Source organism: Drosophila virilis, chromosome X, assembly GCF_030788295.1.
Source record: "Drosophila virilis strain 15010-1051.87 chromosome X, Dvir_AGI_RSII-ME, whole genome shotgun sequence".
NCBI classification, from domain to species: domain Eukaryota; kingdom Metazoa; phylum Arthropoda; class Insecta; order Diptera; family Drosophilidae; genus Drosophila; species Drosophila virilis.
In genome coordinates this window covers 10,035,231-10,055,156 of record NC_091543.1, presented here as the reverse complement: position 1 = coordinate 10,055,156, position 19,926 = coordinate 10,035,231, and the positions used below count along the sequence as shown (strand labels likewise).

General features: G+C 39.6%; 1 protein-coding gene across 1 annotated transcript; it reads right to left on the bottom strand.

Annotated features, from left to right (window-relative positions):
• Positions 1-121: 121 nt before the first annotated feature.
• Positions 122-19,820, bottom strand: Unc-76 (fasciculation and elongation protein Unc-76). The gene is made up of 5 exons (XM_002057120.4): positions 18,747-19,820; positions 2,967-3,427; positions 2,691-2,906; positions 2,535-2,624; positions 122-1,770 (listed from the first exon to the last, which is right to left on the bottom strand). The coding sequence occupies exons 1-5, from the start codon at positions 19,277-19,279 to the stop codon at positions 1,688-1,690; spliced, it is 1,383 nt and encodes a 460-aa protein (XP_002057156.2). The 5' UTR covers positions 19,280-19,820; the 3' UTR covers positions 122-1,687.
• Positions 19,821-19,926: the final 106 nt, after the last annotated feature.

The window sequence follows — 19,926 nt, the reverse complement described above, 5'->3', positions numbered from 1 at the left end:
AAAAAGTGTATGCAATCTTCGGTTAGCCGAAGTTAACAAAATTCGAACTTTTATTTTGTGATTTGTTTTGTTTGTTGTATGTGAGATGTGAAACATGATATAAATGTTGTTCTTGTTGTTGTTGTTTTTTTTTTTTTTTTTTTGGACTGTTTATGCTTTGTTTTTGTAGTTAACATAAGGCATAAATATATATATTTATATATATATATATATATTTAATTAAATAAAAGCACTGTGCGCCTGACTCAATTTAAATCTATTTATTTGTGTTTTTATTATTTTTACTTTTGTTTTTAGTTTAAATATATGTGTATATATATTTGTTGTTGTATATTGTAAGTTTTTAAATTGTATTTGAATTTGCATTCAAGCATATTTATTGATAAAAAGTAGATAACACAGCGTTTTGCATGCAAAAATAATTAAAATAAAATTACATTTTTAATGAATTTTGTTGTAAACAGAGCAAAGTGCGCTGTTTTTTTTTTCTATCTTTTTTGTTTTTATGGCCACGCGCGCGCCTCGTGCATAAAATAAACATAATTATAATTATAATAATAGTAATAATAATTATAATAACAAAAAAAATTCTATTCGAGTGCCTTTGTATTGCAGTAGCTTAAAGCAAAATGAAATTAAAAAAAAAATTATAATAATAATAATAATAATAGTAATAAAATTGCAACAAAATGGAAAACAATTGTTTAGACATTATACAATAATATTAATAATAATAATAATAAACCTGATGCTGAGTTGAGTTGATTTAGCAAAAATGCAAAACTCGTTGGGAGCACAGCTTGAAGCAAAAGTCGAGCAAGGAGCCAACATTCAGTTAGTATGCATATATATATATATATATATATATGGTGTGATTATATATGTATAGTTTAACAACTTTTGTTTGACTATGCACACACACACACACGATATTTACTTATGCTGAAACTGTTTCCAAATCGATTGGTTTTAAGACAGTTTTGAAACAGCGACGAACACATGACAAAGAATCTGATATATATATACATACACATGCACATATATATGTATATATATATATATAAATATATATATAGACAGACAATTATTTAAATGTTTATGGCATTACAATACATACGCATGCCCATCTATATGTATGCTAGCTATTCGAATTTTTGTTTTATTTATTATTTCTTGAAGCTTAACAACATTTCGACTATGCGACATTGTGTTTAAATATGGTAAATTGTTTTTATTTTTTGTATATACTTTTTTTTTTTTTTGTTATTTTTGTATTTTTTCTTTAGTTAAGAATTTTGCATATAGGTTTGAGTATTGCGTGCAATACGTACTTTGCTTAAACACACTCACATTCACTTTCTCTTTCTTAATAATCTAGCTATTTCTGTCTAGCTGAAGATATAGCTTTAACAGGCTAGATATCTGGGTTTAGCTCGTTTAGTTTGAAGCGTTTGCATATGACAAATAGAGTTTGGATTTGTGTTAGCGCGTATTTTTGCTCATTTCATATCGAATATATTATTCGTATGTGTTACACATTTATAAGTAATATAAACTAATTATTAAATAATATATACTCGTTTAAACACAGACAAAGAGATAGAGCGTATATTGTTGCTGTAGCTATTGTTGCTGTTGTTGTTGCTGTTCTTGTTGTTGTTGTTTTTGTTGTTGCTGTTGCCGTCATTTATGTGGGACAGAGCACCTTCAATATGTAATCCGTTAGCAGCGTCGGCACCGTCGGACTGTCCTCATTTATAGCCTTGAGTACTGCAAGAAAGTAAGAGTATATTTGAGCATATCTTTGTGTTATAAAGTATATTCCTTGTCCAAAAAGTGTGAAACACATCTTGAAGGGGGTTTCAGATATTTGAAGGTCGCATGGTAAACCTTACAAATTGTATACAATTTTTATACATTTGCGAATTAAATTTATCTTAGATAGAAATATATTATGACTTGTTATATAAAGGGATATCATAAAATCTAGCGTGAATGCAAAAAGAAGCAAATATATGTATTTAACTACTATACTATACTATGCTGATATATTAGGGGAAATCTCTGATCTCTTGAGGCATATATATGCATTATATTTGTCAGCACAAAGAGCTGTCTTCGTTCTAGCCTGGATAAATGCATTGATTTTAGTTATAAGAAGTTTTCATATGTTCGTCTTAATCCAAGAATTTTATGTTGTTTTTTATGTTTTCGCAAAAATTAATATTTATCGATTATCAGCATCTCTAGACAATTTTAACAGCTAGCAATACGAATATAGCTTTGGATGAAGAAAGAAGCAGCAAATTACAAAAAAGAACATATGCTGTTTTTGTTACCCCAAGGTATATACAACTTATATCAGCTGGACATTGAATTCTGTAATATTAAAAAGGAAAACGCTGAACTACCAAAGCCACAAAATCGTGTATGCTAATAGATCTCCTTTTGACATATATTTTTGAATATTATAGATTGGGATTCCCGCGTATTTGTCAATTGTGCAGCTGCAGCCTTCGCAGGCGAACACTCACTTTTGATCAACACCTGCAGCGACTGATTGTTGGGTGTGCCGTTCTCCAGATGATACGGTATGACAGTGGTCAAGTACTTGGGCTCCGGACCTGAAGCAGAGATTCAAATATATTACAACTGAATAATATATACATTTGAGGCTATGTGGCTATTACCTTGGAATTTGCCGCGCTTCTTCTCGACATGGTATTGTCGACGCTTATTTTGGACTGCCAGCAGCAAGGATATGAAGGAGTTCTTCAGCTCCTTCTCGTACTCGAGCTCATCGCGCAGCGCCAGCTCATTGATCAGTGTCTCGCTCAGCTCCTGGATGAGCATCTCCATTTCCATATACAGCTCGTTCAGCTGTGTGCTGCTCAGATATTGTAATTCTAGACAAAAAGGAGTTCAAACTTTAGCTATCGAAGTGACTTTACGCGGGATTTACTCACTCTCTGCGTAAAGCGGAGCGCCGAGCACCTCGCGCGCCTTCTCAATGACCTCCGAATCACAGGTCTCGGGCTCATCCAGCGGACTCTCGGCCTCATCCATGATGTCATCAATTTCCTTAATCACCTCCTCCACCGTCTTGATGGGATGATCGTCGGCATCCCCGTTCAGGCCATTCAATATCAAGGCATGCATGTCCAAGTCGTTGGCCACCGCCTCATCCTCGCTGGCCAAGTCGTTGAACTCATCCACTGGCGTTTGTGCATCCAGCGTGTTGGACTGTTGTTGTTGTTGGTTTTGTTGTTGTTGTTGCTGCTGTTGCAGCTGGTTGCGCTGCTGCTGCTGCTGCTTTGTTCGGCTTTGACCCAGATTGAGGGTCGGCATGTGCATCTGGCGTGTATACGACTTGGACCAATCGATGGGCAGAATGTTGCCAAAGTTCCCAGTTATGGTCCACCACATTCTGCAAAAGATAATGAAATATCATGAGTCCATAAATGATCGAAAATCGAATAGAGAGTGAGCGGGACAAGCCAAGAGAGAGAGAGATAGAGAGAGAGAGAGAGAGAGAGAGAGAACGAGAGAGAGAGAGAGAGAGCGAGAGAGAGAAAGAGAGAAAGAGTACGAGAGAGAGAGAGAGAGCGAGAGAGCGAGAGTACGAGAGAGAGAGGGGGAGGGTACGAAAGAGAGAGAGTACGCGAGAGGGAACGAGAGAGAGAGAGTACGCGAGAGAGTACAAGAGAGAGTACGAGAGAGACTACGAGAAAGAGTACGAGAGAGTACGCGAGAGAGTGAGAGAGAGCACGAGAGACAGTGCGAGGAAGAGTACGAGAGAGAATGAGAGAGAGTACGAGAGACAGTACGAGGAAGAGTACGAGAGAGAGTACAAGAAAGGTTACGAGAGAGAGTGAGAGGGTACAATTTAAACACAGAAAATAGTGTAAGAAAGGAAAGACAAAGTGAGAGAGAGATAAAAAAAGAGAGAGATATAAAGAGAATACATGGAGAGAAAAAGTAAAGGACAGAAAATAAGTTACAAAAACAAAGAGGGAGAGTGAGACAGAGACACCCTCAAAGGCAGGTAGGGAGGGAGAGAGGGAAGGAGAGACAGAGAGAGAAAGATAATAAATACGGAGAGTGTAGCGAAGAGAAAGAGAGAGTCAGACATAGGAGGAAAGAAGAAAGTGAAGACTAAGAGCCAGCGAGAGAAAGAAATAGAATTTGTGAATATGATAATGCAAAGTAAAGAGTGGAGTTAGAAAGAGAAAGACAGAGAACAAGAGTAAGGTCTATGAAGATAAAAGAGAGTGAGAGCATCACTGAAAGAGTGAGAGTCAGAGAAATTCGACAAAATATAGACTCGACAAGAAATTGAGACAGAGAGCGGAAGTCAAAGAGAGAGAGAGATCGAGAGGGGAAGTCAGAGAGAGAGAGAGAGAGAGGGAGAGAAAGGAAACTGAGAGTGGTCCACTTTTATACACACCAACACTGTTTAAAAGAAACATTTTTCATACACACACCAATACATATATATTTACACATAACTAATATAACTCAGAAAGTGCCAGCCCCTACTTGAAATTATGAGAAGCGCATAGAAGGGCATGCATACAAATTCGTTATATTTCGAATTTGCAGCTGGGAAAAAAGACGTTATAATTCGATTAAGCACTCTAGAACCAGGTGGACGGACGAACTGGTAGACAGACATATCGGACGATCCTATTGATCGAGAATATATATAATTATATATACCTGTGCGTAAAACTTAAATAATGAACTTTAAATGAAAGCGGAGTTCACTGAAGAAACTGTTTGCGTAAATTGTTTTAAAAGTACTTTTAACATGCACAACTTAGATTTTTTTTCTTGCCCCGCCTTCTACCCCGCGAGTGGGTCAACGATTCGATGGGGCAGTATTCCATAAATTCAAATGCACACTTTTAATGGCCCCTGGCGGCGCCCAGTGGAATTTCTTGGCTATTTATTGCGGATGAGAACAAATGTTTCGTATGCCACCCACTCCAAGTGCAGCAAGAGCGACAAACAAAAGGCACGTTAAATGCGGTTGCAATGTGCTGCGACTTACGGCTTACAACAACAACAATAACAAAAGGCAGCAGCAAAAAGAGGCGAACAAAACTGGCACAATAAACTGGCAAGTGCCTTGGTGACGACTTACAAGGAGGCTAAGTAAACAGCTGCCAAACATTAAAAGGCGCATGCGGCTGTGCCATGTGCTCATGTGGGCATGGCAGGGGCAGGGGTGTGCCTGCTGCAATTGTGGGTCGCTGCCTTGCACTGGTTGCTGTCTCGGCTAAGCGGCTGATAAAATGCCTCATTAGGCAGCTCCCAACGCACGAGCCATGCAAATGAGATGCAATTAAGATTGGAGATGGCAGAAACCACCAAAGATAAAACAAATGGCAATGGCAGAGACGAGAAGAGCGTGAGACCGATAGTTACCCTGTAAAAAGATACCAGGATAGCAAAAGGATGCCAAGTTTCAATGTGTAATATGCCACAGAGCTAAAAGAAACTAATAGAGAATTCAAGACTAGCAGATACCCTGTAGCAATACATACTGAAAACGGTAGTCACAAGGTGAAATTGGATTAATATCCTGTAAAGAGCCCAAAGAGATGCAAATAGAAACACAATACTATCAAAAATCAAGCTGCAAATTATGAGGAGAAGCTTGCGTAATTGCGGAAACACCCTGTAGACAACCGCACTAGAATACCCTGTATCAGTCAATTTGATTGGCACAGGGTATGCAGAATAGTGCGACGAGTGTCTCAAGTTGCAATTGGCATTTTGCCCAGAGTTTCCCCACCGAGAGTTGCGTTTGTTTTTTTTTTTTATATTTTGTCAGACAGTTTGTCTGCGTTGGAAGTGTATGTAAATTGTCTGTGTGGCACAATTGCTATCAAATTTCACGATCAATGCCAATCATTTAATTGCCAGATGGCTTGTTGATGTTCTCTCGCTGCTTCACTATTTGTTTGTTTTTTCCTTTTCGGTTTTATGTTACTCTGTAATTGTTGCTGCTCTTTGTTTTTGTTGTTGTTGTTGTTGTTGTTGTTGTCTTCCCATCATTATTCATGCTCCACATTTGAGCAATTGTTGGGTGTCGTTGTTGTAGCTGTTGATTAGCTGTAGTTGCTATTGTTGTTGTGGCTGTCTCTGTTGCTGTTGATGATGATGAGCATTTTGCACTTGAGCGCTTTTGCAGCACAATCTCGAATGCCCTAAGTAATATTAGAGCTGATAATTAAACGGCCGTTGTTGATAGCTACGAAGCGCTGCGCTCTAGAAATTCTTTTAATAGTATCAAAAGTTTTATAGAATATGATTCTTTGAGAAAATTTAACAAGATGATGTCTATAACTTGTCCAAATTGGTTATCACTCTCTGATTCTAACGAGTAAGTCATAACGAGTAGTTTGTGCCGAGAAGCTCGTAGCTTAGAACGAGTAGTTCATAACGAGTAGCATATAGCGAATAATTTGTAACGAATAGTTTCTAACGAGTATTTTAAAACGAGTTCTTCTTAATAAGTCTGTTATAGAAAGCAGAGTTCTTCATAACGAGTAGTTCATAACGAGTTCTTCATAACGAGTAGTTCATAACGAGTAATAGCTAGTGAATAGATTGCAATGAAAAGTTTATATTGAATCTATTGCAAAGAAACTAGTAGCTTTTAGCGAGACATTTCTAGCGAGTGTCGATTAGCTCTCAAGGTGTGGTTTTTATTATAACCCAAGCGCAAAGCAAAGTTATAAGTCGCTGTTAATAACTAAGCTGCGAAGAGCTCAGATCTTGCCATATTACTTTCGAAAAGATTTCTATGGCTAGTAGCTTGTCACAATTGATTATGGCTCGTAATTAATAACGAGTAACTTATTACGAGTGGATAATAGCGAGTAGTCTGTAAAAAGCGAGTGGCTTCTGGCGAGTAGTTTACAACGAGTGGTTGCTTATAGCGGGTAATTTACAGCGAGTAGTTTTTAACAAATAGCTTATAAGAGTTAGTACCTTATGCCGAGTGTGTCGAAAAAAAGGGAACTTCTGCGGCAGAACGAATAATTCTAGCCACGCTGCTGACCCATCAATTAAATGTTGGCCAGAGTTTTTCTATTTTTGCATATGCATCCAGCTGGCAACGAGCCTCCGTTCCATGCGACAGGCAGCAAAACTCTTTGCCCCAGTGGCAATCGTTGCAATCACATTTTGTGAAAACCGTACATTAATGACGTTCGTGCTAAGAATTTTTGGTATTTCCTTGTGTTTCATTTAAATTTGTATTAATTCTTTTTATTTCGTGCGACTGCCTGTTTCGTTTCGCTGGAAATGAATTATTTGTTGTGTCGGCTGTGTTTCTACTTTGCCTTCAAACATATATACATATATACATACATATATACATATTTCTCTTTTTCGCCATTTGCCATGTGTAAATAAAAATCACTGGAATAAATATCTGCGACGCCGAATTGCAGCAGCAAAAGTAATCAATTCGAAGAAGATCGAATTGCTCTGACTTCTTGGACCATATGGGCCACGCATATCTCAGTTACATTTTTATCGTTAGCCGATATTGTATAGTTTTTTTTCTCGATAACGAGCTAATTGCTGTTCATAAATTTATATGAATATATATTGTATATGGCCAGTTGGCAAGACATATTCCCAAGCTGCGCATACAAATAGCAAAATAAATACATTAAATTTTTGAAAGAGACAACTAAGAAGACAACATGGCACCGACCATTAAATACCCTTTAGTGTGGCAGAGAGATGATAAATTTTGAAAAATACTGTAAATTGATAAATTTATGTTTATCGTATTATCCCGCCCAGGTAGAGTTTTATCTATCCCAAGGTTTCGTTTATTTTTATACTTTCAATTTATATTTTTTTTACAAAGGATTTGCTATATCCTTTTCTTCAGTTTTTTCTACAACGAATCTTATAAATACTTCTATATATATATTTTCTATAATATAAACAATATATTATGATTCAAATACATAAACTAATTGAAAGCTGATAGCTTTCTGGAACGCGGAATTGGAACGCCTCTTAATACGAATTGCTTTTATAGGGCAACTCAATTCAAGCACATATACCCTGTTAGCATTACATTTACAGGGTATATAAAAAACAAATAAATAACAGCAAAAAGCAAAGGCCAAAGATGAAATATGTGCGAAACAAGCGAAGCGGGCAAATCGTTTGCGACACTCGGAAAAATGCGTCAGGTAAATGAATGTCTCTCTGTCTATATGTGTGTGTGTGTGTGTGTGTGTGTGTAGGCAGACACACAGATACACACCTACATACACAGATAACTATACGTAAATGGTGCATGGGGATGGGGCTGTGGTATGTGTCGAGGCCGCCATTTAAATTATATGTAGGTCTTTAAAGCTGCACACACATCAGAATGTATGGCAGATATATAGTATATAAATATATATATATAGGTGTATATATGTATATGTGTGTGTGTGTTAAATGTGTAGGCTAAATATTTGGAGCGTTCGGTTGCACTTGCCAAATGAATCTTGTGAATGAAAGCAACCAAAGTTGATTTGCTCTTAAGTTGATTAGCCAGTTCTTGGACTAAACTTGAGCACAATTGGCCACGTTTCGAGCAAATGTTGTCATGTCTCGTTATTCATAATACAAAAGAAATGAAAACAAAATGTCCACATTTGCATAATGCGCACTTGATAAGCAATATTTAAGAATGGGAGCATTGTGTACGGAATCGCTTGATATGGAACGCTCTGTGGGCCAAACATTTCCGCTTCGCTCAAAAGAAAACAACATATGCATATACATTTACATATATTAATGATATAAACAATTTATATGAAATTATTAAACAAACTTTCCTAAGAACTGATGATCTATTGCCTATGATATCAATGATGCTTGGAGCTGAACACAAAGTTGTTCTGTTGGTTCTCTTCTTATAAAAGAACCAATACGAACTAGTTCGTAAGCGAATTATAATTGATAACAATTTCTCTATCAAAATTTCACAATTTTCATATAGATTCCTTCAGTTAAATGTTTACATGTTTCCCATTCGTAAATTTTGGTAGTTTTCTCCTTTTCAATCAATTCAAAGTTTAAATAGTTGCTTTTTTTCCAGTTTTGACAGCTCCTTTAGTACCCTCAGTTCATATAGTGGCTCCAGTTCCAGTTCCAGCAAGTTTTATTTTAATATACATTTTGAAAAAATTTCCCATAATATCATCTAGTTCAAGTTCATCCCTTCCAAATATAACTCAGCCATTGAACTGGTTCAGTTACACTTTGAGTATACAAATTTTCCGTCCAGTTCCAATGCTAGTTCCCTAAAATTCCCAATACAAATTTTCGACTAGTTTGCCATAGCTTGCTCTAGCTTACAGTTTCTTCAGTTGCGCTCATTGCTTCCGTTTCAAGTTCATTCGCTTCAAATAGAACTCAGCTATTGAACTGGTTCAGTTACACCTTGAGCATGCGAACTTTTGGCTCAGTTCCAGTTCACAGTACACAGTTCTCACTCTCGCTTAGGCACACTTCTCAAATAGATATTTCCATCATCGCGACTGGCAATTAAGACATGTATTTTTTGATTAGCGCATAATTCATATGGAAAACAGATCACATCCCGGGCACTTATCTGGCACGTTAAATCAACGCAACAGCAGCCAAATGAACCCTGAACTCTTCTTTCGACATGCTGGACCAGTCTTATCTGCGTATCTTCTGTGGCCAATGTGTGTGAGTGTGAGTGTGTGTGTGTGTGTGTGTGTGTTTTTGTTTTGTGTCTAGTTGATGATATGCATGGGGCACATGTTGAGCTTGTGTGCAGCGACAATTAGCGGCTCAATTTCAGCGGCAAAACATTATTTTTTATTTGTTTCGTTTCGTTTTTTTTCTTTCTTGTTTTTAATTTCAATTTTTGAAGCAACGCCCACGAAATGAGCTCATGCCCGAACGCCGTAAGGCGGACGGCGGCCCATTCCATTGTTCCTTGGCTGTCAATTCCCATATGAAAATTAATGCGTAAATATTTTAATGAATTTTAATTGCGGTACTTAGATAACGCAATCAATTTGTGTCCAACTGATGAATCAGACGACAGCGTCACATGATCTTTGCGACAAACATCATAAGCGGCATTTTGATTAGTTTGATCAAGATGAATATTCATCACATTCACGTGATCATCGAGAAGAACATCATCCAGGGTCTTAAGATTAGATTGATCAAGATGAATATTCATCACATTCACGTGATCATCGAGACGAGCTTGATGAATATATTCACAGCATCAAAATTATCCATGATGAATATTCATCACATTCACGTGATCATCGAGATGAACATCATTCACGGCCTTACGATTAGTTTGATTAATGATTCTGATGAATACATTCACATGATCATCGAGATGAACAGCATCTACGGCTTTATGATTAGTTTGATTATGATGAATATGATGAATATATTCAGATGATCATCGAGACGAACAGCATCTACGGCCTTTTGATGAGTTTGATTCTGATGAATACATTCACATTATGATTAGTTGGAACACTGTGAATCTGATGAATATAAGAAATATATTCACATGATCGTCGAGACGAACAACATGCACGGCATTTTGATTAATTTGAACATGTTATTATTCATCACATGCACATGATCATCGAGACGTAGTTAATTGTCGAGCTCATGATTAGTTTGATCATGATGAATATTCATTCATTCGCCAACGCGCTGCGATTGGCATTTCATTCACTTGACTTCACTTTGCTCGCCCACGCAGCGTTTGACGTTTTTTTCTTTTTCTTTTCATTTATATTTTGAGTTTAATTGTGCTTGGCATTTCTTAAGTTTTTCTATTCACTAATTTATTTTTATTTTAATTTTACTTTTACTTTCTTCCTGTCGCCGACAACTTTCTACAAGAGTTTCATCCAGATACTGGTTCAATTTTGGAGTGACCCTTTATCTCCGCCTCTCTCTGAGTTCACTTTTTTTTAAGACAGCAAGAACTTCTTTATATACTCTATTATCTGTCTCTCTTCAACTTTGCTTTGATCATATGGTTATCTTTTCAGTGCTCCGCTTTGCTATCTTTATTCGCCTTCTTTATTCACATGCCATATGCTCTTTGTTTTTGCAGCTTACTGTCTCAAGATACCAATTCTGCTTTGTGCTTTGTATTCGTAAACGTTGTGACATTTCTGCCAACTGTTTCACTCTCTCTCTCTCACTCTCTCTTTCTGTATTTCTCTCGCACACACTTATGCACAGACCATTGATTTTTTGCTACTCTCTCAAGAGAGCAATTGTTGTGCAAATTCTGTTTTGTGCTTTGCTTTCGTAAACGCTCTGACCGGCAACAAAACAAGACAGAATTTGAATTCAAATTTAGATTCCGTTATATATTATGTTATACTATATAGTTAATGTAAATTTGTGTTAAGTAAATGGGCAGAGCACACTCCAAATTTGATAAAGTATACGAATAAATAAATAAGATGAATTTTGTTCCATTGATTTTCTATTTTGTTGATAACATGTTCGCTTAATTAATTAACAAAAAGCACTTGCAATTGGCACGTAATATTCAAAGTGCTTTATTGATTCGCCCATTTATAATTGCAAATAATTTATGCAACGCTTTAGCCGTGGATATTTTGAAGCCTCCAGCTTGGATAATGGCTCTGGGTTTGGCATTTGGGGCTCTGCGCTGTGGTTCGGTTCGTTCACACGTATTTTCACTCAAGCGGGGCGCAACATTCACATGTTTTATTTTTGGCGTTGGGCAACAGAGGGGGGGCAGAAAGAGAGAGAGAGGGGGGAGGGGGGGGGGCAGACTGGCTACATTTCAATACAATCATTGTGCATTGTGCAAGAGTGTGAAAGTTTTCGCTGGGCCCAAAGATGAGATTATGCCCGAAGCCCAAACATAAATTATAAATAAGTAATGTATATAAAAAATAAAAATTATAAGCATATATATATACATATATATATATATATATATCAGCATATTTATGTGCTGCTGGATTAGTTGGCGAGCTGGGGGAAAGGTTGCTGAAAATTAAAACCGAAACTAAACACGAAAATGCTGCAAACACACATCAAAGCGCATTCTAAATATAGTTGGTTCACACTTTGCGTTGGCATCACACAATGCAGTTGCAGATACATAGATACAAAGATACATAGATACAGATACAAAATGGGGACAGCAGCGTTGACAAACTTAGCGTCACGTTTGCCTCTTCTAGTCTTTGCTCTCGCTGGCCTGCTAATTCCCAAGGGATTGACTCCAAGGCAGTTAGTTATTTTTATTTTGCTTTGTTGTTAATTATTATTATTGTTATTTTCTTTCTCTCTCCAGTTTTTTTTTTTTATAAATAGGCCATTAGCGGCAGCAGCAACGGCAGGCGGGAGGCGCTGAGCTCGGCGAAACGCTTTTTTGGCTTCCATTTCGAGCCAAATCATTTTAGAGCTGAGCTCTCAGTTATGTGGCCCAAATGGCAAATGTGGCCAAAATGTAACCTCGTAATGATCATTCTTTATGGTAAATCAATCAATCAATCAGTCAATTAACAAAATCTGCAAAACTAGCTCAGCTCAGCCCCAGCAAAACTGACAAACAATTCAAGAGTTTGTTCAAAAGAAGTTCATTATATATAGATATATATGTATATATAATATTACGATTTTGGCAACTAAAAAAGCTATAGACTGAAACTTATGCATACATCTATTCTTTTCATATCTCTTTCGATTTTAACAATTCCACATAATTCCAAGCACATTTGTAAAAATTGCATAAAGATCGGACTTTAAGCACCGAAGCAGTGTTGCCGATTTAGCCAATTCAGCTTATTTCTGGCTAAATGTAGCTATTTTTTACGAGTTCGTCAACTTATTCCTTTGTTAAAGGCATTTTCAATGGTTGTTTAATTTTTAAATAATGTGATATATGTATATATAGATATAGATATTATTAGATTTCATAAGAAACCCATCTCTATGAGTATTGAAAGTAAAAGAAAGAAGTAAGCTGAATCTGAGTTATTGAAGTGTTGTCTCTTTTGCAGCTCTTTGACACATCTCTTGTTGATTGCGTTTTTCAGGGACAGCCTTGGGCAATTGTAGGCGAGGGCATGAATGGGAATGTGGGGGTGGGGGCGTGGCAAATGAAGTGCCAATTCAATTTGGCACAAACCCTTTTCAATTTCAGCAATTTATGTTTTTGCTACGTTTCGTAGCCGCCGGCCTGGCGATGTCCTTGACAGCTTTTTTTTTCGTTTGCTTCCCTCTCTCTGTCTCTATTCTCTCCATCCCTCTGTGTCCATCTCCCTCTGCATTTCTCGCTCTTTTTCTGGCGTTTATTATTGCTGTTGTTGCCGATGATGTAATATCCCAGCTTTGTCGAGTCGCTGTTTGGGCGTGCGAGCCTCTGTAGATTAGTCATCTGTATCTGTATCTGTATCTGTATCTGTATCTGTATCTGTATCTGTATCTGTATCTGTATCTGTATCTGTATCTGTATCTGTATCTGTATCTGTATCTGTATCTGTATCTGTATCTGTATCTGTATCTGTATCTGTATCTGTATCTGTATCTGTATCTGTATCTGTATCTGTATATGTATCAGTAGTATTTTTTAGATTTTATTCCCTAGCGAGTGACTACTGTACAGTAGATTATCGACAGCTATGTTTGCAGCTACATCTACGTTATGCTGTGCTTATGTGTATCGTGGGATGGGGCAGGACAATTAGCTGCAACAGTGCACAGTGCACAGTGCAAGAGGTTAATGTCCTTTGGCGAATTTTGCGCTTGGACAGGAAATGCTTTTCAAGCAACCCCAAATAACAACAACAACTTGAAATCCAAAACCCGCTTGGGGTCTAATGGCAGGCCTTTCGAATCCTGCCTGAATGCTCACCCACTGCCACAACCAGCCACCCTCGCATCCCCCTCCCCCTCCTTCCGTTGTTTTCGTAACACGCATACGCCATGTTAGCATGACTCATTCGACCCTCAGTAAGCAGGCGGCGGGATTTGGCGTTCAGGGCGGTTGGATATTGCTGCTGTTGTCGCTATTGCAAAACTACCCCCGTCTATATTTATATAATTTTATTTTATTGTTTTAGCTGTCACAACGCCGAGTCAGGCAGGCTCCGTGTTGCTTTCAAGGATACATCAGCCGCCATTTCCTGCGAAGCCCTGAGCCCCTACCCCAACCCCTCGGTGTTATACAAGCACTCAATTGAGTATTTATAGTAGTTGGTTAGGAGCAGCCACCTTACATAATTGATTAAACCGAACGTAATTCGATATCCAGTCACGAGGCAAGCGACTTCAATAAGGACTCTTAACTTGTCTAAAAATATGACCTGGGGTTAAAGTAAGCAACTTATTGCTAATTTAACAGCGAATTTGTCGGACTGGACTCGGACAAAGTATTTCAACCGTTATTTTTTCTACTTTTAGGTTTTAATTGGCGAAAGAATAGTTTAAACTGACCAAAACATGTTTAGCTGGCAGCTAAACCGCCTGGTAAATATTTAATAGCAGCACAGTTGGGTAGAATATGAACAACACATTTGACAATAAGTTAAAGTAGAGGTCAAATATAAAAGGCAGCCTATTTAAGCAGCAAACTTTCACTTAACTGCCTGGTAAAAGTTAACACATGGATGAGTTAATCACAATATAAATAGCAACAAGAAAAGACACGTGACATAATTGTTGCTGAAGCTTAACTGCATGATAAGTATTAACAGGCAGATGGAGAGAACGCAACACATTTGACAACATGGCCAAGTAATTTGTCAAGCTTAAAAGACAGCCTATTCACAATGGAATTATTAAAGTCTTGCTGCATATTCATGAAGCTTAACTGCCTGTTAAATGTGCGCCGGCCAACTTGCTAGGGAAAAGAGAAAAACCATCAGATAAAACATCATGACAAGAGTAATTGTTAAGTTTGTTCGACAGCCTTCTGACAACACAGAACACGCAGAAGCATGGCATATTTATGGAGATAAACTGCTTGGTAAATGTTAACATGCGGATAACCAACTAGACGAACATGTAAGACAAGCAAAACATTTGACAACCAGCCAAAAGTATTTGTCCGACACAGAATTTAGCGAGTTGTTGCATATTTATGGTGACTGGCTGTCAAAATTAATGGCCCACACATCATGCGATAGCCAGAAATGGCAGCTCGTATTTACGGCGCTTCTTGCCAGCGATTTGGTCAAAACGGGTTTCAGCTTTTTGGGAAGAGCTGAGCTGCAGGCAGGATTTGGCGACAGGACATTGAACTTAGGCGCAAAGTAGGTCGCCAGCTGTACGTTCCAGCTCCAGCTGCACTTCCAGCTCCAGTTCCAGTTCCAGCTGCAGTTCCAAGCAAAGCTTCTGTCAACTGCAACAGCGACAATTGCAGGCATTGCAAAATTGAAGGAAATGCAAAGAAAATAAAAGCTGACTATGTCAACATGGCTAAGGGCGCGCTGCAAGATGGGGATTGGTGGAATGCAAATCGCTGGCGAACCGGAAAGCGGATCCACAACTGTTCACCAACTGACGGGTCAGGCCATATGCGGACAGCGGACAGCGGACAGCGGACATGGCACATATGGTCAGCCTTTAAGTGGCACAAATGCGGTCGTTTTAATGTCGCCGCCACATGCAACAACAATAATAACAACAGCCACACATGAAAGCCGTACACTCGGTTAAAATGGATCTATAAAAGCGCTGGGGACAGCAAATTTGGTATGCGGCTACTCATATATATCATATGCAGCTCAGGTTTAATCCAAAGTGCCGCAAATCAATAAAAAAAAAATAGAAACAAAAACCCATCAGCACGCCGAAGAGTGAATACCCTTAACAGACATACAGCTAGAGAGAGCGAGAGAGAGAGAGAGAGAATGTGAGAGGCATATTAGCACCAATAAAAGTCTAGTTTGGACCAGATAGCTTGATAGTCCGAAAGGCTTTTCATATATTCCGCTAATTGATATACAGCTAAATGATATACGTAGAACAGACAGAAGACTTGGCTATATAACAGTTCATCGAAGTCTCCTGCTGTGCTTTACACATGTTATAACAGTAAGAACATTACATATGCATATAACAGTTTGTCGAAGTCTCCTGCTGTGTGTTAAACATTTATAACAGTATTATAAGACCCAAACCCCCCACCCCCCTTCAGCCAAGAACATTGCATTTATATGTAACCAATAAGAAGAAAAAAAACACTCGATTAGTTTGCACAGAAATGCATTTCCCATGATGTTTCCTGTGCCATTCTATTCGCTCAGTGTTTTCGTAATTGCCGTTGTTTTTGTTGTTGCGGCTACTGTGACGAAAAAAAAAAAGTTTGCCGGTTTGCAAATGTTGCAGTTGCCGTTGCCATAGTTGTTGTTGTTGTTGTTTTCGTTAAGTTACCAAAGCGTTAAACATGTTCCAGCAGAGAATTTACAACAACAACAGCAGAAGAAGAACATGTAAAACTGCAGCAGCGCTGCGAGGTAAAAGAAGAAGAAGCTTTCTACGCAGCAAATACTCGACTTGGAAGACCTTCGTCAAATGTCACACACGCAGATGGAGCTGCTGCACACACACACACACACACGCGCACGCACGCACACGCAGACACAAACACACCTACATAATGCTCGACCTTCGTTCAAAATGAGAGCGTGCACGAGCGAGAGAAAGAGAGAATATTTGTAGTAATGTGCAACGTAAATATTGACAAAGTGCTGCTTGAAGCGACAGACTCGTATTTGACGCGCAGGTAAACAAGAACAAAAACAAAAGAACAAAAGCGTTGACAAATACAGTTATGAGGATGACGGCAGCATCAACCAGCAACCCAGCGGTGCATTTCGATGCATCAGCGACAACAGTGCGTAACGATATGAGCGAGACAACCAAAGACGCTAAGCAAAGCAATTAAAGCAGTGCATCCATCATGCACGTAGCGCATGCCAGAGCGAGCGCGAGGGTAAAGGGTGTTAAGTGCTCGCTCTCAACGTCAATGTTAACCTGGCGTGGGAAGCTGATAAAAGCAGGCGGGCAAAAAGAGAGCGGAAGAGAGAGCGAGAGCGTGCCAAGCACCCATTCGGATGTTGCCATACGGTACGAAAACAACAACAAACAATCTACAGTGTGAGTATGAGTGCGAATTTTTAGTCGCACTTTCATGAATAGCCCAACTCAAGTGCACATGAAATTTGTTTTTTTTTTTTTCTTTTTGAAAGTGCTTAAGCAAACATTCCGATTAGCGCACATTATTCATCAATTGCAGTCATGAATATGCTATGTAGATTTATGAAAACAATTTGAATATGTGCATATGCAATAATTGTTTATGACACACGCACAGCCGCACAGAGAGCAGCAGAGAGAGGTTCGTTAAGCTGCGAGCGATTATCAAATTTATTGGCTGATGTCAGCGCGAACAGCAACAGCAGCACACACACTCACACACATACGTATATACATTTTGCTTAATTTGCGCACAGTGGCAACGCTCTCACTCTCCTTCTGTCGCTCTTCTTCCTTCTCACCCGCACACCCCAAGCTCCTTGCACTTCCTGCTCTCCAAAGCAACTCTTGACTTTCCAGGCAAATGCACTTTCAAGTGCTTTTATCAGCGGTCAACGCCGCTGCTGCTGCTGCTGCCGCTGCCGCTGCCGCCGCCGGCGCCGCTGCTCATTGTTGCCATGATTTATAATCTACGCAATGGAAAACGCAGCCAATTCCAGCTTTTGAATTGCTTTGCTTGACAGCGCTGATTGCGACTTCCCGCCTGCCGCCCATTGCGTACAGAGAGACAATTGGGCCAATTGCGTTTATCATTGACGGGGAAGGGGCTGCTGTTAAGGGTGCGCTTCCGCGAGACGCCTGGTCAAGGGTTGCCTTTCAATTGGGATGCAGCACACTTCAGATGCAGCAATTGTCTCAGCGGCAGTTGTCATCTTTTATCGATCCAACAATGTGCCTCTGCCCCCCTCCAGCCCACCACCCCCCCCCCCCCCCTCCATCCATCGCTTCCACCCGCCTGGCAGCGACAGGATTACGTCGTTATATGGCGCCAGGGTTGGTTCGGTCTGCCGAGCGGGGAGGAGCTGCTGGTTGAGTCTCAGGGTGGCTTAGCTGGCGCATGCGCTGTAAAAAGCATCGCGCAATGCATTTTATGTAACTTTAAAATAAAAAAAACAAAAAACTGGTTCACAATTGAACCGTTCCAGAGATTGAACCGTTAAAGCTTTCAAAGCCAAGCTTCGAGCCGCAGGCAAAGCTCAAAGTTAAAAAAGGGCTCAAAGAGGGTCTAAAATGAACAAATAGATGTTATCAAAAGGAAGCCAGAGAGTCGGAGGGAAACTCAAAGCTTGGAAAGCAGAGCTAACAAAGTAAAATAGTTGCTAGATCAAGTGGAAAATCGATTGCTTTTGGTATAAAAGTCATAAGCTCGACAAAATCTATTCCAGGATGTCCAAAATAGGTTCCAGGCGCTTAAAAAGTTTCGTCGCCAGTTACAAGCTTCACTAAAAGCTCAGAGCTGGGTTCAAAGCTTTTTAAAGCTTGTCTTCCAGCCGATAAACGAGCACAGTTAAAACCGCTGGAAAGCTGGACTTAAGCGCAAAGCTTTCAAGTGCTCGCTTAAGTCGAGCTTAGGGCTTGGCGCAAGTCTGTGAATAGATTCGCATACTTACTGGCATTCATTCATGATCTCCTCCTGGCTGCGGACCTGAACCGGTGCCAGCTCCTCGACGTTCTCCTCGTAGTTGCCGAAGCATTTGGTTATTTTCTCATCGAACGTATTCACCAAATCCTCCAGACTGCCGCCAAAAGTCTCTGTAAAGTTGTCCACATTGTCAGCGCCGCGCTTATCCTGGCCACCGGCCGGACCGGACATATCGGCCAGGCCCAATTCGCCAAGATTGTGCGTATTGCAATTGGGGCTTATGTTGCCGGCACCGGCGCCTCCACCTCCTCCTCCTCCGCCATTTTTGCTGATGTGCGCATCACGCACCGCATCCTCGAGCAGACGCAGCTTGTCCTGCTGCTGTTGCTTGGCGTTGCCATCCTTTTGATTCCGATTAGAGCTCAGGTTCAGATTTAGCGTATCGTTGAGCGCATTCTGATTGGAAATAAAATCGCAGCCACCCCACTCGTCCGTCTCCTCGAACTTTGCCAATGGAGCCTCAAATTTTAGCTCGGCCATTTTGGTGCCGAGGTCACGCATGGCACGCGGCACACGCAGTTGAGGGGCGGGGCGCGGGGGCTGTACGGTGTGCGGTCTTGACAGCGGGCTCAGATAAATATGTTGCGAGCAATTCAATTAAAAGGCAGGCTCTGTCGGTACTGCGGTTTGTTTTTGTTATGCGCTATTTCTAAGACACACTCACACACACACACACACACGCACACATACACAGGCGCACCTGTGTTGGAAAAATTTGCAACCCCTATTTAAACGCAAACGCAAAACGCACTTGTGTCACCCACCGTGCTGCTGTTCGGTTGAGTATTTGTATATTTTGATAGCCAAATCGTATGATTTTTTGCTGTCTGGTCACAGGAAACAAAAACAAGTGTTTCAAAAAAAAAAGGAGATTGTGTTGAACACTGTTTCTATTAGCTTAATACAATTTAATAACAATAACGTTGGATGCCGTTATTGTTGTTGTGCACGCAAACGCAAACGCAAATAAAATAAACACGGCAGAGTCGACGAAACGCGCAACACGACGGTAGCGACGAGACCAAAACACAACGAAGGTTTCTTGCGACTGCACAGCACCAGTGTGACCGTATGCGGTAAAGAGCAAAATGCGCACATTTATCGAAAAATGCTGAATACTGCACATTGTTGATAACAAATTAACAATA